Raw genomic sequence first — 12,786 nt, 5'->3', positions numbered from 1 at the left:
ATTATTTATCCAAATATTTTAAAGTTTTCTAATGAAGATAAACAATTATCCCCTTTCCAAAAACACTGGTCCTCATCCGTTACCTACAGTTCTATCTGGGTAAGATAGAGGGACCCATTGACTGGGGCCTGGAGAGGACCAGACCCGCTCCTCACAGCAGGGAGAGGGGTTGGATATGTTCCCTCAAGATGAAAAAACACCCATTTGTGTACTAGCAAGAGACCTAAAATATTTGTCCCAACAAGGGGATACTGACAATCACTTCTCCAGGGAGTGTCCCACCCGAGGACTGTTCCTAAAATGGTCTTCATCCTGTTAAACAATTCCCTCCCTTATGGAGGATTGCTGGCTTTGCCTCCAATCTGGGCCTCCCCGGCTGCTTGCAGTAATCACCAATAACACAACTACAGTTGCCCATACGACCCTACTCATTGGGTTGGGAATAGCCGCAGGCATGGCCACCAGGACAGCCGGGATGGGTATGGCAGTCCATCTCCACAGAAAGCTCTCTCTCCAGTTGATCAGGGCTCTAAGTCCAACACTATCCTTGCTCTCCAAAAACAGCTAGATTCCCTGGCTGAAGTAGTCCTACAAAACAAGAAGGGACTAGACCTATTAACGGTTGAAAAGGGAGGCATATGCTTGTTTTTATAGGAAAAATACTGTTTCTATGCCAATAGATTGGGAATCATTCAGGACAAGTTCAAAAAGCTTCAAGAGGACCTGGAGAAGAGATGGTGGGACCTCCAGGACAACCCACTGTGGACAGCCCTACATGGCTTCTTACCTACCTCCTCCCTCTACTCGGGCCCCTCTTTCTCCTCCTTCTCCTGTCGGGCCTTGTGTAATTAAAAAAATTACACAATTCATCCACCAGTGACTAGAAGCAATAAAAATCCATCAGGTTGAGATACATTATCACAGGCTGGCAACTTAGGAATTAAGTTCCTCAGATGACCCACTGCCACCTCCTGTGCCCTCCATGTGACTAATGATGGATAAGATCTCAGACTGACTGAGACAACCTAAGACAGGCAATGGAGTGGGTTCTTAGTGAGCTAAACACCTGGTACCCAGTGGCAGGTAAGATCCCAAGAGGGAGACAACCTAAGACAGGGGCCATGGTGACTAATGCTCTCACAAAAACAAAAGGGGGAGATGTTGGGCCTTGAAAGGCCTGTGTGTGAGGCCTAGTGGAACTTCCTGAGCCTAGCTAAAGTTTGGTGATCTATTGCTGGCCAGCTATGACTCAGCAAGATGCCTAAGGGCCTCTGGTCTGTTACTTCTGCATAGGAGTTGGAATTCCCGTGCGCACATGCTTAGAACCAATCATTTCAAAAGTCACAGTATACTATTGGCCCTTACCTCTCCCCCCATCCTAGACTCCCCACCCTTGTTCTCGACACTATATAGGCAACCACCTGTAACAATAAAGTGAGTTCCTACTTCGACAAGATTCCCGGCTTGGTGGTGTGTTCCTGGCCGTGGACACTCCTCCTCCTCCTCAACCCTTTGGGAGGAACCAGTGGGCCTTATCCTTCCTCAGCACTACCTGCTAGGGGAGCATGGCAAGAGAGAAAGATAGAGGCAACCAGAGAGAGAGAGAGAGGGAGAGAGAGAGTGGGCACGGGCTATCCAGGGCCTCCTTCCACTGCAAATGAACTCTAGACACATGTGCCCCTTTGTTTCTGTTTTATTTGTTTTGTCCTAGAGGTAGGGTTTTCACTGTAGCCCAGGCTGACCTGGAATCCATTCTTTTGTCTCAAGTTGGCATGCATATATCATCTTGTCATAACTATTTTTATACTGTACTCCAGAACTTATATTTAATTAGTAAAAGACTGAAAATATTCCTTTAATGCTTTTTTCTTTCTTTTTCTTTTTATTAGTTAGGTACACAGTGTATACAGTCATGTTGGTACCATACTTAGCCTCCTCACTGCCCTCCCCTCTCTGCAGGGACCATCCTTGTTGGGCAATATGGGTTGTGCATTGTGGGGTTAGCTATCAGTTATGAGTATGAGACAATGTTTCTGCATAATGACCTGATGTGTGCCTCTAACATTCTTTCCACTCTCTGCTCCACAAATTTCTCTGAGCCATGTTGGGTTCATTTTAGGCCTGCTTTAGTGATGAGGTCTTGGAGCCTCTGTGTCTCTGAATATCTGGTTTGGTAGAAGTTGAGTGTTCTTTGTGTCTATCTCCTTCACCAAGAAAAGAACACTTTTGCTTATTTCCCCAATTACTCCTAGTTTCAGCTGGGGCCCTTCTGAGGTGTGATGGGCTGGTTCTCTCCTTAGAATTGGCATCCTTCTGAAAAAGAGATGCAAATTCTCCAATGGAGAGTAAAGTTAGTGCCAGATAAATGGGATAACCATTGTTTTTTTTTTGTTTTTAGAGAGAACTTAATGTGTATAGGCCCTCTTGTAGCCCACAATTGGTAGGAGCTTGACAACAGAGAGCAGGCTCATTTTTGGATATGGTTCTGACTTGTTTCCCAGTTCCAGCTATGGGTTCCCTTCCACTGAGCAGATCTGTTAACAAAATGAAGAGCAGTTGGTTTCCCACCATGGCTGTGTGCCAGTATTGCACTTGGGTGAGCATCACGTCAGGTTGTTTGCTGCTGAGTAGTTTAGACCACGAGTTGCTTGGACAAATTTCCCCCAGTCACTCATATAGCACCTTCTGGCTCTAGACGAGCTGAATCCCCTGTCTGGGGATTGACTCTCTTCCAGTTTCCAGCCAGGTCACTCCCTGTTCCATACCATCAGCATATGATGTCTTCAGCAGTATGGTCTTACCACTAACCTTTGGTGGGTCATCAAGTACTCTGACAGAAATCTGTCTTCTTTTGGGAAACCCTGTAAGTCTCTGATCAAGAGCTCATTGTGGATGTTAGCCACATGCTGGCACAGGGAGTTACAGATCAGTGCCAAAGAAAAGAAGGAAGAAAAAGATAGGTAATATAAAAGAGATAGAGAGGAGAGAAAAGAGAGAGAGAGAAAAACAGGAGAAGATTAAGGTCAGGCAGAATTAACATCGTGAAAATGGCAATGTTAACAAAGGCAATATACAGATTTAATGCAATACCAGTTAAAAATCCCAACATTGTTCTTCACAGAGATAGAAAAAGTGATCTCAAAATTCACATGGAATGTCAGAAGGCCTCAGATATCCAAGCATATCCTCAGCAAAAGAAACACCTCTGGAGGTATCACCATACCTCATCTAAAGCGATATTACAAAGCCATAGTAGTAAAAACAGTATGATACAGTACTGGCATAAAAACAAGGAATAGACCAATAGAACAGAATCGAGGACCCAGACTTTGGGTCAAGTAAATACAGATATTTGATATTTTACAAAGGCCCTAACAATATAGGCTGGAAAAAAAGACAGCACCTTCAACAAATGGTGCTGGGCAAACTAGATAACCATATGCAGGAAATTGAAACTTGATCTACATATCTCGCTATGCACAAAAATTGAACCCAGATGGATTAAAGACCTCAATATAAGACCAGAAACTACTACTGGAAGAAAAAAATAGGAGGAACTTTCCATGATATAGGAATGGGAAAAGACTTCCTGAACTAAACCCCAGTAGCTAAGGATCTTAAACAATCACTTAAACATTGGGATCTATGACGCTGAAAAGTTTCTTCACAGACAAACATACAATAAGCAGAACCAATAGATCACTCACAGAATGGGAGAAAATATTTGCTGGCTATCCAACTGACAGAGGCCTAATTTCTAGAATCTACAAAGAACTGAAAAACCTAAGCAATAAAATGTCCACCAACCCACTCACAAAAAAGGGCAAAGAACTGGACAGGCAGTTCTCAGAGGAAGAAATACAAATGGCAAACACACACTTAAGATAATGTACATCATCCCTAATTATCAGGGAAATGCAAATTAAAACAATTATGAGATTCTACCTTATCCCAGTAAGGATAGCAAACGTTAAAAAATCAAATGGTAATAAATGCTGGGGAGGATGAAGAGAAATAGGAACTTTTATCCACTGTTGGTGGGAATGTAAGATGGTATAACCACTTTGGAAAGCAATATGGAGACTCCTAAAAAGGCCAACTATAGAGTTACTAACAGACTCAGTTATTCCCTTACTGGGCATTTACCCTAAAACTTCCATGCCTCAGTTCAGAGAGATTTCCTCAACCATGTTTATAGCTGCTCACTTCATACTAGCTAAGAGCTGGAGTCAACCCAGATGTCCATCATTAGAAGAATGGATAACCAAGATGTGGTATATCTACACGATGGAATTCTACAAAGCAGTAAGAAAAAAAATGACAAAATGAAATTTGAAGAAAAATAGTCGAACCTGAAATAGGTAATGCTCAGTGAATTCACCTGTGGTGGTTTGATTCAGGTGTTCCCCATAAACTTAGGTGTTCTGACTGCTAGGTTCCCAGCTGAAGGAGATTTAGGAATTTAGGAATACACTCCTAGAGGGAGTGTATTGTTGGGGGCGGGCTTATGGGTGTTATAGCCAGTTTCCCCATGGCAGTGTTAGCTACACTGTCCTGTTGCTGTTGTCCACCTGATGTTGGCCAGGGGTTGATATCCACACTCTGCTCATGCCATCATTTTCCCTGCCATCATGGAGCTTCCCCCTCCAGCCTGTAAGCCAAAATAAACCTCTTTTTTTTCCCCACAAGTTGCTCTTGATTAGGTGATTTCTACCAGTAATGTGAACCTGACTGCAACTTCACCCAATCACAGAAAGATAATCATTGCATGGTTTCACTCATCTACAGCTCCTAGTTTGAATCTACCTGACATGCTGACATACCTAATAAGCATCTGGAGGACCAGACAATAAGGTGGGTGGGGCAGGAGGGAAAGGTAAGGGTGGGGGTGGAGGACAAAACTGGACCCAAATGGCAATGGTACCATAACATTCTGCATCCTAAAAGACAGACTAAATGGTTGAACCTTCATCAGATCCTTAGAGGGAACACCTGAACCACAAGGCCCTGAAGAGGGTATAATGAAGGCTTTAACACTTTTATTCTATTTAAACAGAAAAAAAAAATTAGAAACTATTTCTTGGTAAACAAATTTTCTTTTTTAAAATTGTTATTTATTTGACACAGAGAGAGAGAGAGAGAGAGAGGGAGAGGGGAGATGGGAGACTGGAGATGGAGAGGGAGGGAGGAGGATGGGTACAGCAGGGCCTCTTGCTGCTGCAAATGAACTCCAGACACTTGCTCCATTTTTTGTAGCTGGCTTTACATAGGGAATTGAACCTGGATTTCAGGCTTTACAATTAAGTGCCTTTTAACCACTGAGCCATCTCCTCAGACCAGTGTACATTTTCAAACTGAGCAGTTCTTTTTAAAATAAGCAAGTATGTTTGTATATCTAAGCACATAAATAGCAAGTTTCTCTACTACTCCACTTTATATAATTTTACTAGCCATGTATTACTATCACCAATTTTTAAGTACAAAGAAATGAAAGTAAAACAAAATTAGTGTATTCAGTATATTTGAGTGGAAGTCACATTAAATTTATTTATTGCTCACATCCAAGTTTTTCACCCTTAAGAAATAACAACTTATACTGCAATGCATAAGTTTATAATCAAATACAAAATTTTTAGAAATAATGACAATAGGGGTTCCAAAGTTTCCCAATTCTTCCTTTTACTCTTATCGTCTCCTGCCTGTGATGGGTGTGGTGGGTATTCTAAACTTCTAATCGTTTATCTCTTCTATATAGCAGTTTGCAACTTGTGGCTTAAAAACAGTATAAATTGGATTTTGTTTTGCAGTTATCCAAAGATCTAGTATGAGTGAACATTTTGTAGAAAGAACATAGTAGAAGTATGTTACTGTTCCTTTAGCAAGTTAATGTAAAACAACAGAGAGCTGCTTAAAACCCAGGTTTCTAGGCCCTAACTCCCAAGGCTCTGATCCAGTGGCCTGGAGTGGGGCTCAAGAATTTTGGCTTTCTAACAAATTTATATATTGTTCTTGCTAGTACTTTAAGAACTATGCTCTGGGTGTAGAATATTTTTGTGTAAATAATCTCCCTCCTACTTAAAAAAAAAATTATTTGAGAGAGAATGGAGAGAGAGAGAATGGGCACACCAGCTCCAGACACATGCGTTACCTTGTTCATCTGGGTTTACATGAGTACTGGGGAATTGAGCCTGAGTCCTTAGGCTTTGCAGGCAAGCGCCTTACCTGCTAAGCCATCCCTTCAGCCCCCTACTACTTACTTTTTGTCTTTCAGTACATAAAGCTCAAGTTTATGAGGTATGAGATAAATTTCTTAAAATTAAAACCATTTTCTTGGTAAAAAAAAAAAAAAACATCATTTTCACAATTTTAAGGTAATTACAATTGGATCTGCTATGCCTTTGTTGCTACAATGCCTGGATAACTAGCTTTGAGAAATTTATTCAGCATTCTCTTCTTTGGAACTGTCCAGAACTTTCCAGCCTGTCGTGAGGACAAGGGTCGCTTTTGGATACTTAGGGCCAGATGGCTTCCCCAGTGTTTTTATCAAAGGCAGCCAGATAAAGTCCGCTGGGAGGGTCTACACGGACAACCTAGTGAGGCCAAGCCTGAAGCACCAGCTCTGGCCGGGTGTGCAGTGCTCTCCTCCGGGACCTTCTCCAGTCCGAGCCCAGGCGCGCAGGCCTCCCGCGGGCAGCGCCGAGCCGGGCCGAGCCGGGCCGTGCCGCCGCGAGCTCGCGCGCTCATCCCGCCGCCCGCCTGCTCGCCCGGACCCAGAGCAAAGGAAAAAAGATGTCCAAGTCCGACGTCAGCTTCCTGCGCGAGGCTTCGCGACAGATCGCGGCCGGAGGCTCTGCAGGTAAGGCCGCCGAGCTGGCTGCGGGCTGGTCGTCCTTCCTCCCTGCGCGAGACCCGAGAACCCCCCGCGGACACTGCTCCGCTCGCCAGCCCAGCGCTCCAGAAGCGGGTGCCCCGGAGGGAAAGTCCCCGCGGCGTCCGCGCCCGCCGCTCTCGGGTTCCTGGCCTTCTCTGTTCCTAGGCTGGTGAGCGTGAAGAACAGCCTTGGGCCTGCAGTTTTCTGCAACTTTGAGGAAGACACCCCCCTCCCTCCCAAGGGCTATATTCCTTGAAAAGGAGCCATTTCGATGTTAGGTTAGGGTTTGTTAGCAATTTTCTTCCACGCTAGAGAGGATTTTACATGAATCTTGTCTCTCTCCACAAGGCTTCCTGTTGTATGCTGTGACTTTCCGGGGGCTGTGTTCATGCTGTAAATAGGCATTTTAAAATTAAATGCATATGTTGACACATATAAGCACTTCATATAATGGACTCACATAAATTTGTGGAGAGCTATGCTGTGGGGAGGGTTTTAGAAAAATATTATAACAAGTCTTGAAAAATAATTACTGTTTAAATGTAGCTGGAGAAAGTTATTAACCATTAAGTGATGTGCATGGAATTTAAAAATATTTTAAAAGAAGTCAGTTGAGAATTTAATCTCATATACTATGATGTACTTATAGTAACAAAAGAATAGTAAGGCAATGGATATCTAATGTGTACTTTGACCAATAACATTTATTTGCAAGTACATTTGGACTTTTAAATAAGGTAGTATTACAAATTTTGATGACTTATTGTTATTTCATAAACTGCATCTCAAGGATACCATAAACAGTTAAATATGTCACTTACAATCTGTACATGTCCCTAAAGATAATATTAATATAGCAATTGAGGCATTCCTTTCTTTTTAAACATTTTTATTTGTAGGAGAGAGAGTGAGAGAGGAGAGAGACAGAGAAAGTTTGTATATGTGCATAGTAGGACCTCTTGACACTGCAAGTGAACTCCAAATACATGTGCCACTTTGTGTGTCTGGCTTTATGGGGGTATTGGGAAATGAATTGAACCAGGTCTGCAGGTTTTGCTAGCCTTTAAGTGCAGAGCCATCTCCCCAGCCCAAGGCATTCAATTCTTACATGTACTTATGCAATGTTCATCCATTATTATTGTATTACATGAATGGCCTATTTCTCAGTTTTTTTCTTAGATGTGATAATGAACCTGAACAAATTTATTCACAGCTTTTGGCAGAAGTCCACAGTGCTCAAGGCTTTGCAAACTGCTTGGCTTACCTGACATCTAGCCGGTGATTCTGATAAAGAAAACTCAAGGAATGCTTAGAGGGAAAATAATGTTATTGATTAACATCCTAAGCTATGACCAGTTATGCAAAAACACCACATAGTGGTTTACATGATTGGTTAACATGTCTTAGCCACAGCTAAACTCAAAGGATTTTAAAAGTGGGTTAAATTCTAATCCTGTTTTACTGTTTTGTTGGCTAAGTATTTGGCATAGATATGTGATTCCATTATGTATTGTTATTGATATGAATTAACTAAGTGAAAATTAAGGCATTTATATGATAAATTTAAAATAGTATAATTGATTTATATGATTTTTACTGTGGCATTGATGAGTGATGAGAGTAATTTATATGTCAACATTGTGACAATCAAAAAAACTTTTTAACATGGCCAAAAACATTTTAATAAAACTTTATATTTACTGAAAATGTGATAAAACAGGCAGATCCTACTACATTTACTAGGGCAAGGGCCATAAAGAAAAAAAAAATAAAGAGAGGTAGAATTTTAATGAAAACAAGATACATTTGAATCCCTGGTACTAGACTTCTGATTACTGATACTGTCATCTTCCTGTGTGTATTATATATTCTCCTGATGGTAAAGGTCAGAAGTACACTCTAAGGGGTATGTTAAGGAAAACCATAAAGAAACTAGAGAGGTTTACTGGAAAGATACAAGGGCCTCATGGAATTCAAAGTCTGCCAATATTCCTAGAACATAGAATTAGGCTGGAGCACTCTTCTATAACAAGTGGTACAGTATCCTCAAGACAGCGGGTAGTGAGTGATTAGTAAGAGGATCCCAAGCATCACTACTGGAGCTGTTGAGATGGCTTGCTATATGCTTCCACATATTTTCCTGGCAAAGAGTAGACATGTCCAAATGAACCCTGAAACTTTATTCATTGTCTTAGATAACAAAAGGGGATTATCATGATGTCTATACCCTGTGTCTGAGTACCTCAGAGAATACCGAGCTAATGGGGTCAGATGTTAGAATCTCTGAGTGGCTGGTTGACTTATGTGCTGTTGACAAGTGACCTCTAAACCACAGTCAAAGAGTTTTACAGACTTGTGCTGAAGTTAGAAGCTCTAACAGTCTAAACAGGAGTTAGGTGGGAAGTTTTGTGTTTAATTGAAACTGAGATGATGGGGAAGGAAACTGCACTGTCACAGCCTACCGTTAGATAGGGATGGAAAACTTCCTGTCAGCAGTGCACCAAGTAATTTATCTTCCCTTTCACTACAAAGAAGTTACAGGCATTCAGCCAAGAATTGGGCCACATGCCAGAGTCAGTGGACAATAGGTGATTGTGCCTTGCCTACCTGGTTTATGTGGAGATGTGCAAGGTTGTCAGGGTGCCAAGCTGACAAGGTAGGTATTAACCTGTACTAGCTTGCTGTCCTAAGCAGTCTTGCTTCTCAGTTTTATTGCTGTTTTCATCTCTTCAGTTTATGTGCTGGGATTTGGTCCCCAACAGCTTCTGAGTATACATGATCTTGTCTACCCTGGAGAGTGTGCATGAGAGAGAAACTCAATTGTTTTATTCAGTGGTAGTTCAAAATAGAAAAAGACTCAAAATAACCCAGTGTTGGCAGGAGCCCACCTACATACCAATCAACTATATGTTCCCATTTGGTTGGATGAGACAGATGGTGTGGGTATCTCGGAAGAAAATGGAGAAACTAGATAAATCATAAGGGGGTTAATACTTATTTCTTATGTATTTTTTTTTTAATTTTAGAGAGAGTGTGCATGTGAAAGAGAGAGAGACAGACAGACAGACAGAGAGACAGAGAGACAGAGAAGGGGGTAGAGACAGACAATGATGCGCCAGGGCTTTGGCCACTGCAATCGATCTCCAGATGCTTGCACCACCTAGTGGGCATGTATGACCTTGCACTTGCCTCACCTTAGTGTGTCTGGCTTATGTGGGATCAGGAGAGTTGAACATGGGTCCTCAGGCTTTGCAGGCAAGCCACTAAGCCATCTCTCCAGCTCTTATATATATATATGTTTTAATTTCAAGATGGTTTGTAATATTTGCATTGAAAAGACTAAAGTTACTGGTGGCTAACAGTTTATTTGACAATATACACCTGAAGCCTAGTTTGGGGTTTATAGTTATAGCTACTATATGTAGATCTTGCTACCAATGGTAATTTTGTCTCATGTGATGAAGGGTTTACTCAAGGCAAGGCAATATGACCTGGACTTTTTTAAAAATATTTTTTTTTTGAGCTAGGGTCTTGCTCTTACCTGGACTGACCTTGAACTCACAGTGATCCTCCTACCTTGGCCACCAAGCCTATCAAGGGTGGGAGAGGGAGAGAGAGAGAATGAAAATGGGCATGCCAGGGCCTCTAGATGCTGCAAATGGACTCCAGGAATGTGCTCCATCTTGTGCATCTGGCTTTTTGTAATTTCAAATTATTTATTCATTTATTTAGAGAGGGAATGGGCATGCCAAGGCCTCAAGACAGTGAAAATGAACTCCAGACACATGTGCCACCATTGCATCTTGCTTATATGTGGGTTCTGGGGAATTAAACCCAGTTTTTTAGGTTTTTCAGGCAGGTATCTTAAGCACTTGGCCATCCTTCCAGCCCCAACAGTATATATTTTATAGAAGAGAGGAACTTGAAACTTTCAAACACAAATAAATTATAAGAGGAGGGAAATGATAATCATGCAATATGGTCAGTACACACTATGCATATATTGAAATATCATATTGAGTCCCATTAGTATGTACAATTAATGCATGTTAAAATATAATAATATATTTAAAATTATATTTAAAAATACACACACAAGCAAACATGTCAGCACAGAAAGTTCTCCTGAATGTTTCTATTCAAAAATTCAAAATACAAAAATTTTATTTTATTTTATTTTGAGGCAAGCCCAACAGTCTAGGCAAGTGCCTTAAACACTGAGACATCTCTAAAGTCCCCTATTTTTATTTTTTCAAGGCAGCATCTCACTCTTGCCCAGGCTGATTGGAACCCACTCTATAACCCTTGGCTGGCCTTGAACTCATAGCAATCTTTCTACTTCTGAGTTCTGGAATTAAAGGCGTCTGTTGCCATGCCTGGCTGTACTGGGCTTTTGTAGAGCAGGCTGTCTTCAGCCATTCAGCCCACTCACATGGTCATTCTTGGACTTTCATGGGACTTTTCTATTCAAACCTCAGAATTTCTCTGGGTCTGTGAAGTCCTTTTGGCTACTAAGACATGTTGGACTTCCTTATAAACCCACTCCTAAGTCCAGTCCACACTGGATTTTCTTCTGTGAAGCAACTATTTGGCCTTCTAGAGTCTTAATCATATCTAAGTCTCTAGCTTACACTTAGAATGCATCTTAGAGTTTATTATTTTCCCATGGACCATCTACCTAATTAATGTGCTTGCTAAAGGATACTGGTTTATTTCCCCAAACTTCTAGACTCCTATTTCTTCCTCCAGAGGAAAAAATACTGTACCTCCACATCATTGACTACATTTTTATTTTGTGCCTCTCCCTTGAGTGCATTGCTTTCATTATACTGTATTTTTTGGGGACAGGGGTAGAATCTCACTCTAGCCCAGTCTGACCTGGAATTCAATGTGTAGCCTCAGGGTGGCCTCAAATTTATGGCAATCCTTCTACCACTGCCTCCTGAGTGCTGGGATTAAAAGGCACGCACCATATCCAGCTCATAGTTTTTTTTAGTCTGTGAACTCAGGTCTAAATAATAGCATACCATTCAGGTGTGAAAGTCCTAGAATCCAATAATGAAAATGTCAGGAAGATCATCAAGGCTCAACAATGCAGAAGGAGTGAAAATGAGGATAAGAAATCATTTTAGGGAGCCTAGAAGATGGATGGTTTAGCAGTTAAAGGTGCTTGTTTTGCTAATCCTGCTCCCCCAGTACCCATGTGAAGCCAGATGTATGAAGTAGCAAATGTATCTGGAATTTGTTTGCAGTGGTGAGAAGCCCATTTTTTAATTTTAATTTTTTAATTATTGACAACTTCCATAACTATAGACAATAAACCATGGTAATTCCCTCCCTGCTCACCCCTATGGTTCATGACTGCCCCCGCCATAGGTTTTCAGAATCAGGTATGTATTCCCTCCTGTGGAGTGAGCCTCCAGTCCAGTTAGTAAGAGGTTGGTTTCCCCCATAACAGACATGCCATTATTGTACCCATTGGCTCATTTGGTCTGGCTGCCCCAATTTAAGGCTTGCAGTGTCCACTGTTGTTTATCTCCATTGGCGACTTCTCTCTTTTCCATTAAGCTGCACGCAGTGTGGCTTTTTCCAGCTTTCTGTCAGCTGGTCTACGTGGAGGAGGTTTTCAGCTCAGCTTCAGCAGGATTTCTCAGTGACCTTGTAGCCTAACCATGTGGAGTCTTAGCAATAGGTCTTACCATCTATTCCTGGTTGGAAACCAAGGCAATGACAATGTTTTGGGGGCATCAGGGACCTCCCTGGTTAATAACTCACTGGAAGGTATCCCATTCCTGGCACTGGAAAGTTTTTAGTAACAAGACATCTCTTTTTGTACTTCCCAAATGGTTTATATTTTAGCTATGTATGTCATTTAATCTCAGCCAAACTTATTCTTAGCACATAGAATTTTTTTA

At 41.6% G+C, this 12,786-nt stretch overlaps 1 protein-coding gene across 1 annotated transcript in view; it reads left to right on the top strand.

Annotated features, from left to right (window-relative positions):
* Nucleotides 1-6,744: 6,744 nt before the first annotated feature.
* The window catches only part of Slc25a21 (solute carrier family 25 member 21), a 571,282-nt gene continuing 565,240 nt past the window's right edge, over nt 6,745-12,786 (top strand). The window contains exon 1 of the mRNA XM_004649129.2: nt 6,745-6,856. Within this exon, the coding sequence (XP_004649186.2) occupies nt 6,790-6,856 (67 nt within the window). The 5' untranslated portion in view covers nt 6,745-6,789. The remainder of the gene's footprint in view (nt 6,857-12,786) is intronic.

Source organism: Jaculus jaculus, chromosome 7, assembly GCF_020740685.1.
Source record: "Jaculus jaculus isolate mJacJac1 chromosome 7, mJacJac1.mat.Y.cur, whole genome shotgun sequence".
NCBI lineage: Eukaryota > Metazoa > Chordata > Mammalia > Rodentia > Dipodidae > Jaculus > Jaculus jaculus.
The sequence above is the reverse complement of the archived record's forward strand: the minus strand, read 5'-3'. Positions and strand labels throughout refer to the sequence as shown.